This window comes from Chiroxiphia lanceolata, chromosome Z, assembly GCF_009829145.1.
Source record: "Chiroxiphia lanceolata isolate bChiLan1 chromosome Z, bChiLan1.pri, whole genome shotgun sequence".
Taxonomy (NCBI): Eukaryota; Metazoa; Chordata; class Aves; order Passeriformes; family Pipridae; genus Chiroxiphia; species Chiroxiphia lanceolata.
In genome coordinates this window covers 1588594-1604458 of record NC_045671.1, presented here as the reverse complement: position 1 = coordinate 1604458, position 15865 = coordinate 1588594, and the positions used below count along the sequence as shown (strand labels likewise).

General features: G+C 45.9%; 1 protein-coding gene across 3 annotated transcripts in view; it reads left to right on the top strand.

Annotated features, from left to right (window-relative positions):
* Positions 1-15865, top strand: part of CTIF (cap binding complex dependent translation initiation factor) — a 147757-nt gene that overhangs the window by 29888 nt on the left and 102004 nt on the right. For 2 of the 3 annotated variants that reach the window (XM_032676104.1, XM_032676103.1), the window contains exons 3-4: positions 2440-2523; positions 12701-12823. In XM_032676104.1, coding sequence (XP_032531995.1) covers positions 2440-2523; positions 12701-12823 — 207 coding nt within the window. The remainder of the gene's footprint in view (positions 1-2439; positions 2524-12700; positions 12824-15865) is intronic. The other variant, XM_032676105.1, reaches the window with a different exon arrangement.

Sequence of the window (15865 nt, the reverse complement as noted above, 5' to 3'; positions counted from 1 at the left end):
AGGCTGGAAAATGTCTGTGTTTGAAGTGACACTTTGGAGGGGCTTCATGTCCAACAGGCAAGTGCTGCTTATTAGCATGTCAAGATTGGAAAAAGTTGTAAATTAGAACTAATTTAACAGACAAAGTTTTACAACCTCTTCCAGCCTGTCCACAGCTCTGCCAATAAGCCTGGGCTCCCTCTGCGTCTTGAGGACAAGAATTGCTAATTCTTGTGGCAGCCTGTGTACAATTTTTGCATTAAGATCCTTGATTGCAACAATCAAATCCATCTTCCATTTGTGGAAATGGGATTTTAGCTTTCCTTCCTGGCCTGCACTGAAGAAAAAAGGAGGTGCTGGGCTTCTGATGTCATTTCTGAGAGTGTTCCCTTTCAAGATGGCTACGTTTTACTTTAAAAGAAAAATTCATAATAATGAAAGATCTGAACATGAAACCTCTTAATTAAAGCACTTTTAGAGGCACCTCAAATGAAGCAGCTAAATGTGGTTGTACCCCAGACCATTGCTGTAGAAGTTTAATTAAGATTTATATGTGAAGCATCATCAAAATGTGATATTTCGTATTTTTGGGGCTGTATATCAGACAGAAAGTGAGGATGGGCTTTTACATAAGTGACCTTCATTTATCAAACCATATCTCAATGGATGCATTAAGGAATTATCTCTTGTCTCTCAAAGATTTTTATTTTTACCACCTTGTATCTCAAATTTGTATAGGAAATAATCAGGAATTTTTGTTCCCGATTTTCTCTTCCTGATCACTACTTAGCAAAGCAAGGAATAAACACACACATATCCTGCAGCTGGCTGGAGTAATCCTAGTGGAAGCTATCCTGATAGAAGGTGGCATGTTCCCTCTTAATGAGAGCTAGAGGAAGAAGGATGGGTTTAGGGGAAAGGCACTGGACTGAGACCAAGAAATTTGGTTTTAACTGCAAGGATCTGCCAGCAACTAAATCTTTAATGTTGGGCAAGTTACTTAATCTCTCTGTCGTTTGTTTCCTTATGGCTGCAATAATGTTTTCCTGCCTGAGAGAGGATAAATCCACTCACCCGTGTGTGTGAGCTGCTCGGATGGTGCCACATCCGTGGGCAACTGCTCTCTGTGCTGGGGGAGGGAAGGGGAGGCACACTGTGCAGTGCTTCATCCTTCACACCACTCCCAGGGGAGCTGAACCCATCACCAGTTTAGAGAATCACAAAGTGTGGATGTCTTCAATCTCGCTCCCACTAGGGAAAAGAGGAGAGTCAGAGAGAAAATGCAGTTTTATTTTGGTTGTGGACATAATAATGAGTGAGGTGTACCTCGAGAGAGGCGTGTGGTGGCACTCAAAATTATTAAAGGAGATAGGCACAGGTCTAGCAGGACGCTCTCAAGAGTGATGGCATCATGAGCCTCTCCAGTTGGGTCATCAGAGGTGTCAGGAGACTGATGGGCATCTCTTTAACGAGGGGAGACTGAGGTCCCTCCATCTGTGATCTAGAACAGGCTCTCTGATAAGGGCAGGAATCATGGGCAGTTCTAGTGGTGACTTTTTTTGTGGCCTCATCCATACCTGTCAAGGAGCTCTCAGGTAGTTGCTGTTCCTGTGGAATTGACTTCCATTTTCTTGGAACATTGCCCTTGGTGATGGTGCCAAGTGCTGAGTGTCTTATGGAGCAGGCACGTGGTTCCAAGAAGGACCTCAGAAATGGGTCTGGTCAGTCTCAGTTTTGTTGGGGTAGTGACAAAATATCTTTAGGATTAAGCAGCATCTCTCATGTTTGTCCAGTGAAAGTTTCTCTCTTTTTTAATTTTTTTCCCCCACTATTATGCTGCCCTTCATTTCTTTTGAGGGGAAAAAAGAAACCAAAACCTAACAAATGATCCCAAATTCAATTATTCTGTTGGATGCACCTTACTGTCAAACCTTGGGGGAAGCTTGGCCTAAGCAGCTTGTGATCCTCTATGGCCACATATGGCAATGGCCAAACCTACAGCTTCGAGCCTCATCTTCTGTTTTGTTTAAAATAAAAACACAGGGTTTTGACAGCTCAGGGCTCATGTCTGTCCCTGAAACAAACAGAGTTAGGAAAAGCAGAAATTTCCTAACTTCCCATGGAAAAGAGCGATTAAGTCAAGCCTCCCTGGTGTGTACCACCTGAGATTCCAAACACTGTCAGAGTCTGCAAGGAAGCGTCTGGGATGGGTTTTATTGCAAAGCATCATTTCAGGTGCTTCCCTACGATTTTTCCTGTATCTTCCCTCTATTTGCTGGTGCCGGGTGGAGCGTTTCCAAGCCAAAGCCTTTGGGATCATCCTCAAAAAGGAGGGGGTGCCACGGGCGTGCAGCGATGCCTGCGGCTGCACGATGTTTTCTGTGCACTCTGGACTGACACAGCAGTTTTCCCCAGCCTGGCTATTATTTTACACAATCCCCTTTTTTATCCCTTTTGCAGTGGACGGCGGATTGTAGCGAGCAGCTCGATGGCAGCTGTTCCCCATCCCGAGGGAAGGGCTCGTCGTCTCACGAACACAACCAGGTAGGGCTTGTGTTTAGTTCTTTCCTCCCCAGACCTTTGCTTTTATCCCTGCACTGCCTCGTCGTGCAGCACAGAGCCTGCCTGTGCTGCCAGCTTTCCCTTTCCCATGGAAGGGGAGACGTGTCCCTCTGCTTGGCATCCGAAAGCTCATTCCTGCCAAAACCATGGGAGGTGGGCGACGTCCTGATGTGTGGATGGATGCTTTGACCAGGAGCTTATTGCTCTGCAGTAAAGAGGAAAAAATAGAGAGTCTCCCATTTACTCCTGAAGAGCTTCTTGTTGCCACCTGTGTGAGGGATGGATTTGGAGCATCGGAGCTGACTTGGAATTATGAGATGTAGCTGGAAGGAGGGTTCTCTGTGTAGCTGGGTGTCTTGGTTATGTGCTGCAGCACAAGGATGGTGTTACAGGGAAGAGGATTAAATAGCTGAGAGGATGAACTGGGAGAAGCAGAACTGCATGTGCTGAGAGGCTGTGTTGGGTGTGCAGTAACAGAAGCCAGGCATGAGTCGGTTTTTGGTGGTTGTATGTGGTGTAAACACCAGTGAAGAGTATTTACCAGGCACTGCTGGAGGTGACTGTCCCTCCTCTATGTGAAGCACCCACGTGGGAAAGGGTTGGGAGGGGTAGAGACGTGGGTTTGACCACTGTCACCTGGCTGAGGAGCTGCAGTGTCACCATGAGACCATCAGCTCTGTGAGAGCAGCGTTTGCCTGAGGAGATATGAGACCCAGGTATCTCAGGAAGGGCAGAACAGCATTTCCAGTTGCCCTGGTTGATGGATGTCCCACCTGGAGAAGGGGCTTCAAGCTGGTGGGTTTTGTGTTCTTGCTCTACTTGGTGTCCTCCAGGTTCATCCCCATAGGTGGGATCCATGAGAAGGAACCTGGGAGCCCCTTGCAGGGTGTACAGGAGGCTGTGCCTGTCTGAGCAGTGTGTGTCACAACTCTCATTTTGGGCACAGTTTCTTCACACATTGAGCCATGCTGGAACTCCTTGGATTTGGGATGGGGGCTCATGCATTCCCTCCATGCCACAGGCCTGGATGCAGGGATGCTGGGAGCATCTATACCAACACCTGCACCCAACAAAGACAGGATCTTGTGTAGGAAGGTTGTACTGAATGGAGACACTGCTTCAGGTGAGCTTCTGAAGGTGCTAGATGGAACTGTAGATTTAATTTGCTATAGCTTTGATCTGCTCCGAAATATTCAGCAGCAAAACCTCATCCAGGCTCCCTCCCAGCGTTGCAGGCAGATGCTTGATACTCAGCTGGGAGGTTGGCCTTGTCCATCGAGCCTCCTTGGGTGGCTTGGGGTGTTGGCAGGACCACGTGCTTTCCCTGGGGAAGTATCCAATCCTGGTTCTTCACCCATGGGTTCTGTTGGTGTGGGTACCACAGGAGGATGCAGGAGTTGTGCACGAGTGATACTTCTCTGGCATCTTCCATCTACCTGGTGCTATGGGCTCTTTTATTTCAACTTACGTGGTTTTGGGGGAGTTTTCTTGCTGGATTTTTTTTTTTTTTCCCTGGGAATTAAACCTATTTGATCTGCGCCAACATGGAGCTTCTTTTCCACACACAAATACCATTTGCTGATGCCGAAGCTGTTTACCCAGTGTTTGGGCTGTCTCCCAACCTGCAGCAGAGCTAGTAATTATCTCTCTCCATGTTTGGCTTCCTTTAACTGTGAGTAACAAATTTTCCTTGGCACCAAAGAGGAGCTGGAAGCTATTGTTCTTCTGTCCAGCATTTCTCTTGCTGCTACTGATATACGAGTGAAATGCTGCTGGTGAGGACCAGGTGCAGTTTATTACCATTTCTGGCTGTTGAGTTTTTGCTAGTAGCTTTCAACATTAAAAAAAAAAATCAATCATTAATAAGGTATTTGTCTTGAATGAAAATTATCAGTCACTCTTCAAACCTCCTAAGGAAGAAGCTGACTAATTATTTCCCAATGGATGTAGGGGGTGGGGTTTTTTTGTTACAGTTTTTTATGGATTTCGAGGGGTTTGGACAGAAAATTGAATTCCTAATTTTCCTATTGTGTTTCCCGCTGATATTTCTGCATTGCTGGTCTTAGTTGAAAAATACTTGGATGTGAGATTTCTGCTGGCTTCAGCTACTGTGGAAATGTGGGTTATGTGTCGGTGACCGTGATATGCCTCACGTGGTTCTAACCTGGCCATCAGAAAGGGCATTTGTATGGAAATCTAGGTTAGTCCTGGAAATATATTCAGCATCTGGTTCATTTTCTGTGAAGGCAGAGTAGTCCAGGGCTGCATTTTTAAAAGTAATTGGCTTCCTAAAGGTTATAGGGGAGCCTAGAGAGAAGCAGAGCCTGAAAATCCCCCTATACATCCCTGAGTACCCGATACTTTTGAAATTCTCATCTGTACAATCCAGCAAGGTTAAGACAAATAAAAGGAAGATTTTTTTTTTTTTTTTTAGTGTCTATAGTTATGTTCTGCATTTGTATAGATATTTATATTTAGAATGTCTGTATATAAACATCTACTGGTTGTTGTATAAATGTGGGGCTGAGAGTGATTTCTGAATAATAGGGATTAAAATTAGGTATCTTGGTGCAGCTTGAGGTCCAGGATATTCCTAAATTGCTGGTTTTCTGATGTCGTTGGGTATCTCTGGGAAAGAGCATCCCAGATTTGTCCTGCTCTTGCACTACTTGGTGAGACATCTGTTAGCAGCTGTGGGAGACTATATGGATGCCAGTTCCAGTAGTCTGGCAACTAAACAGTGGCTTAAAAATGGAGAAAATCCCCCCTGGAAAACCTTTTACTCTGGTCTTTCCAGTCCTCTGGGCGGGTGGCTGTGAGAAGATGGTCTGCTCATGGGGGAATGTCCTGAGATTTATTTTGTGGACTCCTGGTGTGCTGAGAACATCCTGGTCTCACAATTACGTTCAGCTCATCTGTAACCCCCGCTGTGTTTGAGTGATACTCCCCACCAGCTCTGCTGGGTCTCACTCTGTGTGAGCCTCTAGGGTGGAGACCACTCCCATCAAGCTACTTCAGATGTTATCTGAGCACCTTATTCCCTCTACAAATGAGGAAAGTTTAGGTAATGGAACCATTTTAAATCCTTTTATGTTTGGATTTTTTTTTTTCCCCCCAGAAAGACCCAGTGGGAAGATTTTATATAATACTTTATTTGCATTCCCCTTGTGAGGCTGTGGCAAGTAGGAAGCTCTTTGATATATTTCTGAGAGCAATTCATTAAGTAAAAGACTTCTGGTATGGTACATATTTCAGGAGCCAGCAGAGCTCTTGGTACATGAAAGGTCTGGCAGCAGCTCCATCCCAGGCTCCCCCTGTGTAAAGGTCATTAAGAAAAAACAGGGCAACTCTGCAGGTTTGTCCCATTTCTCCAGGCGGTGGGAGAGGGAGAGCTGCAAATCCTCCTTCCTGGCCAAGTCCATCCCTTCCATGTCCCACCAAGGGCAGTGGGGACTCAGTGCATGATTTGGGACCTCAGAGGCTTCTCCAGTTGGTGGTCATGTTACCAGTCCACTGTGGAGCAGAGGAGCAGGCAGGGTGTGGATCACATCTGGATTATCCTACACCTTGCTCGTAACACACTTCTTCTGTCCTCTCTGAGGAACTGGTGGTGGAGGAGATGACTTGGTTTGCCATTTAATAGGAATATTGAACCAGTAGAAACAGAAGCACTCTGGTGGCAGGATGAGGTTGTGGGTTTCCAATCTTGGGCCTTGATTGAAGGTGATTAGCTGGCTGGAATCATGAGCATCCCAAGGGCTGCTCTATCATAAGATTTCTGACAAGAGCCTGGTGTAACAGGATGAGGGGGTTTGGCTTCACACTGAGAGAGGGAGGAGTTAGGCTGGATATTAGGAAGAAATTCTTGGCTGTGAGGGTGGTGAGGCCCTGGCACAGGTTGCCCAGAGAAGCTGTGGTTGCTCCATCCCTGGAAGTGTCCAAGGCCAGGTTGGACGAGGCTTGGAGCAACCTGGGACAGTGGGAGGTGTCCCTGCCCGTGGAAGGGATTGCAATGAGATATCTTGAAGGTCCTGTCTCTCCATGCCCTAGGCATGTAGTCATGGCTACATGAAAAAGCTGCTATGTTGCCAAAGCAAAGGCAATAGTAGGTGTGGGGGGGATGTGTGAAGATTGTCTCTTGGGAAACAGCAGTTTTCAAGGCACAGTGGAACTTAGTTTTATGGAGAGTGGAAAAACCAAATTATCCGTGCAGATTTCTCTTGCAATTCCAGAGAATTTTTATTTTTTTTTTAGCAGGCATTAGTGCTGCTTGACTTCCTGGATTCAAACACCAGGAAATCCTCCCTGATGGATGCTGCAGAGGCAGGTGGCAAGGAATCGTGGTCTTGGATAGGCGCCACCTCACTAGGTCCAGAGTTGGACTGAGGCTCCTGTGACGAGATCTGCTGTCACATGAACTTCTGAAGTCAGCAGGGAAGTTGTCTTGCTGGCTTAAATCCACTGACATCAGCAGGCAGCGTGTAATGCCCCAAATCCTTAGCTAACCAGACCAGCTCTGGAAAGTGAGTGGGCTGGCAGGACCTCTGTGAACAAAGATGTATTTCATTTCCCCCTGCTGGTAGACAGCCTGTGTCTGACTTGAGTTACCCATCCTTGGGTCTAGATCTCAAACGAAAATCAAGAGGGATGATCCCGGGGGCAGTTTGGGGTTTTCCATCTCGTTGACATGCTCGTATCATAGCCCAGAGCCAGTCTGTACAATGAATTTGCTTGAGGTTGGCTGCCACACTGAAGGCCTGTTGGGACAGGTGGGTGTTGGCAGATGCCAGCTCAACAGCAACGTTGAGTTGTTTCCAAAAAGAAAAAGGGAAAGCAAAAGACATACACTGGCTTTGTCAGACAATACATGTTGGTGTACACCTGCCTGATGGAGGAAGAAATTAAAGCCCTGAGTGGGGTGACCTGCTCATGATCAAAGAGCAGCTCTGAGAAAAAACCAGTTGCTTAATGGTTTTCTACCTGTAATTGCCGGGTGATGTTCCCTCCCTGTACTGAACAGAGCCCTGCTCAATTACAGTTGAAGAGGACTCCTGAGAAAGAAATCAAGTCCTTTAGCTAATGTGTAGGTTTGACTTTCTCTGGGACTTTTGTTTGGGATGCACCTCATGAAGCAGCACCACCCCACAGGCAACTGACACATGGTTGGGTGTATGAAGGTCTGGGAAAGAAAAGCATCACTGCTTTGCTGCCTGATTTAGCAGAAGTGTTGCTGCTTTCCAGGGATGGAGGAATGTGTCTTCTAGGCCTGGTGTCACTAGTAACTCACTTGGGAGGACATGTCATTTTCCACTTGTGTAGGATGGACAGGGTGATACCTGTCTGCCTGCTGAAGGGAGAGCTTCCCACACACTGCTTTTGTGAAACTTACAGTAGCTGATTTGCCTTTGAGACCTCCACCCTTCCAGATCTGGATGAATAGGTCAGTACGTGCTGAAGCTCTTGGCAGGGAAGGGGTGACGTGAGCCATTTCCATTCACCCATCCTGGGGCAGATGGGTTTCCATAGCACATCTGGAGTTCTCAGTGCCATTCTAAGTGCCTCAGTGTTCCTCATCTTTGCCCTGGTGTGTAAATGAGCTATCTAGCCCATCCTTGGCTAGCACATCTCTGATGTTGTCTGAAAGAGCACAACCACACTTGGCTTGGCACTTCCCTGGGTAGCCCAGAAAGACCTTGTAGGCTTAACCTCCAACTTCCAAACCCATCCGGTCCTTTGGTCCTGTATTGTGGCACAGTTATAGATAAAACCTTATTTCAGTAAAAAGAAGAGCTCCAAGTGATGTTTGCTGTCCCTTCTGATGTGTCTTTGACAAAGCAGTGATCAGAAACTGTACCAGACTGGAGAGAGCTGGAGAAGGTGGACATGGGCCTGGGGAGGGAAGGAGCAGAACCAAAAAGGTTGTGTTTTCTGCATGATATTTTTGTAAGAGTAAGCTTTCTAATGTTCTTATAGCTTTGTGCAATGCACTGAGAAGAAAGAAGATGGAAACTTTTGCCTGCTAAAATGTTTAAAGTAACCTTAGTGGGGTTTTTCCTAAAAGATGCATTTTAAGTTATTAAAATAATTAAATCATTGATTTCCTGTAGAAAAGTTAAAGTGGTTGTTCTTGAGTAAGTCCAGAAGAGCAGGGGGGTGCTTGAAGTCTGGTGTAAAAATTTTGCATAACTGGAAGATTTGGCAGGAGCACAAAGTGGGTGTATGAAAACCTCTGCTGCAGAAAAGCCCCAGAAAGAACCTTTTACATGATAGCTGTCTTCTATTCTGACCAGGATTCAGACCAAAGTTTTAAGAGTCATTTGAAGGACACCGCACAGCTTGTTCTGGGGAGATCCTTGTAGGTGCAGTGATGGGACTGTTGTTAGGCTGGGGAATATCTCAGAGGCTTTTGGGTCCTGCAAAGTCCGTTAGCTTTCTGTTGTTTTTTTCTCTTTCCCACCTTAAGCTGTGAATGCTGTACATTGAATATTGAATTTTTTACGTGTGATTGAACATGAATCCCATCCAGAATCCACTGATATCTTTGGGACACTTAAAGCTTGTGATATTGCCAGGATTGGTCTACATCTCTACCAGCACAGCCCACTTCACCCAAGCTTATCATCACTGAGAGCAACCACGTAGGTGATCACTGTGTTTCCATTTATTTCTTGAGCATTGGGGAAAGTTATCTTTTTTCTGCAAATAGGATTTTCAGACTTTCACTGAAGCAGTAGCAAGTATTAACTCTTGAGCTGGCAAAGGCAGCGGGATTAATTAGTTCATGCCTCAAAGAGCTCGGTGCGAAGGTGAAAATTGCAGTGTAAGTGAAACATATGATTATTGCTAATTAAAATGCAAATGTGAGGTTTGACAGCTAGTTTCCAAAGGAGGGTGGCTGGCAGTGTTTATGTGCACGAGCCTCGCTGTTCCCAAGAAGGTGCAGAGCTTGGCCAGAAGGATTGGCATGGATGAGAGTAGCTGCTGGGAATCCATCTCTGGAGAGGGTGATGTTTTCCCTCCAAGGGTGGCTCAGAGGTCCCATCTCCTGATAGTGAGGGTAGAACACAAATGGCAGGTGGAGGAGCACGAATAAAAGCTGAGAGCACAGAGTTCAAGGGTTGTTTGGGGTCTTGGAAGAGACTGGGAGAGTCTTGGTCTTCTGAGGGCAGGGAAGAGAGTAAAAGGGCCAGGGGATGGGGGATTGGGTTGGCAAAAGGCAAGGGATGGAGAGCTTCGTGGTATCACAGCTGTATCTTCAGCTTCTGTCAGCTCTGGCCAGCAATCCTGTTCCTGCAACATGCTGAATTTATTTAGCAAGAGCACTGTGTGGGAGACACATCCCGCGCTTTGGGATGGAGGAAGAGCAGTGCCACGTCTCACCATTGCCGAGCCCCGGCTTTCTGCTGAAGTCCAGCTGCCTGTATGGGTTTGGGAATGGGTTTTTATGGTGAAGGGGTTTTTGCTGCTTGGTTGTTTTTTGAGTACTCTCACCCAGTCCTTGAGCATCACCCGTGAGGCTGGTGCGAGCTTCCCTGATCCTGCAGAAAGGAGGTCTCCAGAGAGGGCCCATTTTAGTGTGAAATGGCTTTATTAAAGGACACAAAGCCACCAGAAATGTCTGGCAGAGTTTCTGGTGGACTTTTTTTTTTTTTTTTTCTGGAGTTTTGAATCCCTGTCAGCAAGGTACCAGTGAAAAGTTGTTCACCTATAGCAGTTACTCAGAAATTTAGGGGAAATATTGAGTGCAGCTGTGCTGGTGAGTTCGAACGTGAGTATGTCTAGGCCATACTCATGTGGACTGTTTCAGATTGAACAGAAATTTCAACAATTTTTAGTTTAAAAATTTTTATTTTACAAATCATTTTTCAACATAGATATTACTAGTGCATGATATAGATAAGGAGCATGAACAGGAAAAAAGCCCCAGGCCATGAGTTAGAGCCAGGAGACAAACTGATTTAGTAAAAGAGTACCTGTGATTGTGATCTAACTGGTTTGTGCTGTATCCACTGGCTTTCTTGGTGGATGTTGATACATGGTGGTACCAATCTCCCTGTTTCTCACACGGGTTTTATCACAATAATATGCCAGCTGCATTTCTGGAATTTGCAAAACCTCAGGCTGTCTGCAGAAAGCCACAGCTGAAAGTCGGATCAACTGAACATAACCTGTGTGTTTATTTTCAGTGTGACCTGGTCCCACCATAGCGTTTGGCACCGAAATTTTGTATGTGTGGATGAGCAAGGTGTTCAGAGTGTAGGATACACACTGGTGGTAACTAGTCCTTCAAACATCTAGGCAGTGAAGGTGCCTTTCTCCCAACCACCTTTTCAGTTGGTGCACCTCTTTCCCTCATCAGATGAGATATTTCTCACTTCTCAGGATATCTGCAGGCTTGGCTCTTCCCCAGGGCTTCCCAAAGTGGCCACCTGCCCGTGTCCCACAAGTGACATGGGTCCAGTGTTTTTTCCCTCCGTGCCAATTTAACAACTCTCTCAACTTTGTGCCATTTGGTATTTCTCAGCCATTGGGAGGTTCGGGTCAGGGTGTGCTCAGAAGGGAAGAAGGTGCTTTAGCTGTTGTAACATCTGGTGGGAATAACCACAACCTTTCAGATTTCATTTATACTCAACCTGAAAACCAGTTGGTCTCCTCTTTTGAAGTCAGTACTGAATTTAGGCTGTAGCAACCACAATGTATTTGAGTGTGCTTGAAACTTATTAGGTTTGAGTATGGAGAATGAGCAGCTGGAACAAAGCAGAAACCAGCACTGGTGTGTTTTGCTCCCAGTCCCTCATGTTGGGTAAATACTTACATGTTTCCTGTGCATTAAGGTCCATGCTGGACCATCGGGTAGCATCACCTTGGGTAGTTTAGGGTCTGTTATGCAGCTGTCTCCTTATCCATGCAACCCAAGTGGCACTGCTGGAGCTGGGACCTGATCTGTGCCTTTAAATTAGTGGCCTGGACTTGGCTGTTGTGTTCAACAGGAGTTTGAGTGGTGAGTCCTTTTGGCTTTTGAAGGCCAAGGTGGCCCTGCCCCTGCCTTAGCCCATGGCAGTGTCTGCAGGACCTCATGTAGCCCCACGAGGATGTCCGAGACATGAGAAACCCTCTTTTAAGTGTCAGCTCTCACACCAGTCCTAAAACATAGGCTTCCCTTTGTGCTTCCCAGATTTTCAGAGAACTTGAAAGAGTTTGATATTCTGCACTCTGTGATTTCATGGGTTTCTGATCATTTTAGGTCACTTCAAAAGTCTTTCCCAAGCCTCTTGCTTTTGGAGCAATTAGCCTGACAATATCCACCTTTCTCCCCAAGCGCCTTGTGGGATGTTTGTATAGGACTGATCAGGTGAGTTGTTCTGGTTTTCAGATGAGTCATTATGCCCACAGGGCTGAACAAGAAACCTGCAGGTTGCTTGACAGCCCAGCAAGTAAGAGAATAAAGGAGAACACTAGGCACAGCTCCTTAATGGGCAAAAATAGTTGTTTTTGTAATGTGTCTTCTGGTGAACTACAAGTGTTTTCAGGTGTGTGAGTAACTAGATTCCAATACTGGGCTAAGCAGTGGGAAAAACTTACTGAATTGTTGATTTAGGCCTGGGAGGGGAATTAAGGAAGTAGAATAGAATAGAATTAATAGAATAGAATAGAATAGAATAGAATAGAATAGAATAGAATAGAATAGAATAGAATAGAATAGAATAGAATAGAATAATTTTAGTTGGGAAGGACCTACAACAATCCACTTCAACTGCCTGTTCAATTTAGGGCTGACCCAAAGTTAAGGCCTGTTGTTAGGGAATTGTCCAAATGCCCTTAAGCAGTTTCAGAGGATGTGAGGTTGCTGAATAAGTATAATTAATTCTCATGAAGATAGAGAAGGTAAGTATTATTTTTCTCCAGGCGTGCACTAGAGCCAAGTCTTATCTTCATGGAAGCCTCCCACAATGTCATCCCTTTGCAATGTGTAAATAGAACATGCTAAAGGATTCATGAGAAAGCCCCAAAATGAGGGTGTTGGGCATGGGGCAAAGTTTTGTAGGTGCTGGCAGGTGTGGTCTGGGAGCTGGAGCTCTCCTGTCTGGCCAGGTCAGTGGTTTTTGAGTGTGCAGGACAGAGCTACCCCTGACTAAAGCAACCTGTTTGTTGTTTCCAGGAAGAGTGGGATCACAGCAGCAGTGGGAGCACAGGATCCCAGCCGGGGTCGGGCTCCAGGCAGGGGTCTGGATCCAGGTCTGGCAGCCACAGGAGAAGCAGCCAGTTCAGGCAATCGACCAAGGTATATCTGGTAGTGCTGTGCTGAAGTTGTGTCCCTTGCTTGCTGCTTATTGGAGGCATCCTCCCCACGGCATGTTTGTTGTGTGTGTCACACATAGGTGTGGGTGCGTGTCAGTTTTGAAGAGCACTTCAAAGACCTAATTAATTCAGTCATAATGTGCGACCTGTTGAGGTGTGCTGAGTGCCTTAGTATTCGGAAAGAAGTTCCTTAGTCAACTGGTTTAGTGCAAAGCAAGTCAGGGGTTTTTTAATTTATTTGAAGTCTTGGAGTATTTAAATTTTGGGATATTAAGAGATGTCTGTAATTATTTGCTGACAAGTCTTCATTAGAAGTTGATAGATGAGTGGATACCAATAGATGGTGTTGAATGGTAACCTTGAGTGCAACTGCTTTCTGTGTGAGCTGTCTATAGGGCTAGATGGGGAGTCACCTTCCTACTTACCTTGCAAAAGACTGTAAGAATTCACTTTCATCATTTTAGGCTCATCCTTGAACTCAGACCCTGACCATCCCTGTTTGTTTCAATCAACCTCTGTCCTTTTTTCTCTCGGAGTTTCTCTACTTATGTGCACGGGAGCACTGGTTGTGCCAGAAGTGAAGGGCAGACTCTGAGAGGTTTAAAACCAGTGGTCAAAGTCCTGGTCTGTTCATCCATTTCATCCTTCTGGAGAGCTTAAGGAAACCAGCCTGTCCTCCTGATGCTGTGGTGGGAGAGGACCCACAGGACCAGACTGCTGCTGGGAAGTGGTGGTCCTTTCTGGTGGGAAGGAGTGAGACTCAGCATATCCTTCCTTCTTTGAGCAGGAATAATACTGTCTTCCTCAAAATGTCTATATTTTTATCTGTATTTTTCTTACGAGAGCTTGAAGTTTTCAACAAAGAAACCTTTCATTGGAGCCTTTTCAAGACAGTTCAGTATCTATCCATCCTTTTTGTTCCCTACCAAAGTGCATCCAAGGGGTTGTGGGCAGCAGAAGAGCAGGAAGGGTGGGGGAAGCTCCTCAAACTTAGAACTGAAAAACGCTTAAGAAGTAACACCTGGCACAGGATAATCCCTGGTTTATACCACGGACTCAGGCAACCACCTGGTGTTGTTCTGCAGCAATGAGCTAACACAGCCATGCAGCAAAGGGCATGACTTTGTGTTTGCTTTCTGGAGGACGGTGATGAGGAGCGGCGAGAGGTGGGACGCTGAGCTGGACTTTGGGAAGCTGCTGCGTGCATGCAAATGCTGACTTTGTGGGGAATTTGCTGAAGCTGCATGCATGGTAAACAGGCCAGAGTCCACGTGGGGCCGTCCCTGTTTGTGCTGGCAGCTGGGCAGCGGTGGACGGAGGTGACGTGAGCTCGCAGGGGCTGGAGGACAGAGGTTGTGGACGTGTGTTTAAACCTCACTGCCTGTAGGGTCTGCTTCACCGGATCTCTCATCTCTCTGAGTAGCATTGGTGTTATTCTTGTCAGCATGTCTCTCGTTCATCGTTCCTGGTTAATTAATTTTCAGTGGCACTGACTCTTTCGCGGTGAAAATGATTATCTAAAGCTGAGGGTTGGGTCGTGGGGAGCTTCATGTTAAAACAGCTGAGGGTTGTAATTGCAGTCCTGGGGGTACTGACAGCAAATCAGTTCTTTTCATAAATACATGCAGGTTTTTTTCTCTTTTTTGTACCTGGGCTTGAGAATCAGCTTTTTGAAGTCTTATTATTAAGTCTTGGCACTGCTGTGAGCATTTTAGTAAACGACCTGCAGCACAGGGCAGCAAGGATGCTGCCTGTCCTGTGAGTCGAGACAGAAACTGGTTCTAGAGACAGGTAGTCGAAGACCTAAGGGGTGTCTCAAAATGGCCATAGTGACTCAGGACTTAATGACAAGGTGTGTTATTGGGGCCCTGGCGCCATCTGTATGGAGTCTGGCTAATGCTTAGAGTGCCTCTGAGAGGTTATGGGGACATCTTCTCAGAGGAAGTTTTGGGTGAGAGCACCAACTGCTGCCTAGAAGCTTGGACCTGTCTGACCTCCTTATCACTTGAGATGGATTTGTCTGCAAGAAGAGGTATCTCTTCTTTGTGTGACAGCTAGGAAGGCCTGCACATGTGTGTTCTCATTATACTGCGTTTGGATGCTTGTAAGGATTTAGGAAACTAATTTCTCTCTATGGTGGGAGAAAATCATGCTTACATTTGCCTAAAATAAAAAGCTCAGCTTCCGTAACTGATCACGAGAGTTTGATGTATTTCTGGCGGTTTGTTTCTGAGCAGAGACATGTCAACTTGCAGATCCACAGAGGTTAAAATCGTAATCCATAAACCCCTTGGAGGAGACTGAAAAGGGAGCAATTTGGCTGTGTTTGGAGTATGTGATGTCTAAATTGGCTGTTGTGCTGGGAATGGCTGCAAAGTGTGACCATCTGTAGTGTTCCCCGGGGATGTGTGTCCTGACACTGGTTGGGGAAATGTTGCTCATTTTGTGGGTAGATTGAGGTCTGGGACTTTATTAAGAAATTATCAAATTTTTATGAGTGTTTAGTGTCTTGGTTATTACTAATAATGTTTGAAAATGACAGAAATTATACAATGGGGAATATATGGAATCCATCTTCTCTAGCATGTGGGGTTTTTTACCAGAGCGGGACCATTTGGGCTGAAATGCTTAAATAATCTAAAAATGTACCTGTTCTTAGAGCAAAGAGAACCATGTCGCCACAACTCCTTGAAGAAGAAGGGTACCTTTCCCCATCCTTATTGGTGACAGCAAGCTCTGGTAGAGCTGCTGATGACGAGCATCTCCATCCTTGGAGATATTCAGAAGCCATCTGGATGTGATCTTGGGCACCTGATTGAACCAGAAGACCTTTAAAGGTCCCTTCCAACCTGAACTATTCTGAGATATTAGGTGGGCCTGCTTGAGCAAGAGGGTTGGACCAGATGAGCTTCAGAGGTCCCTTCCCACCTCAGAAGGTCTGTGACTGTGAAGCTGAGAGACTTCATGGCTGAGATTTTACGAGGATTTATGATTTGTGATTTTTTTATGAAGTTCAACAAGGCAA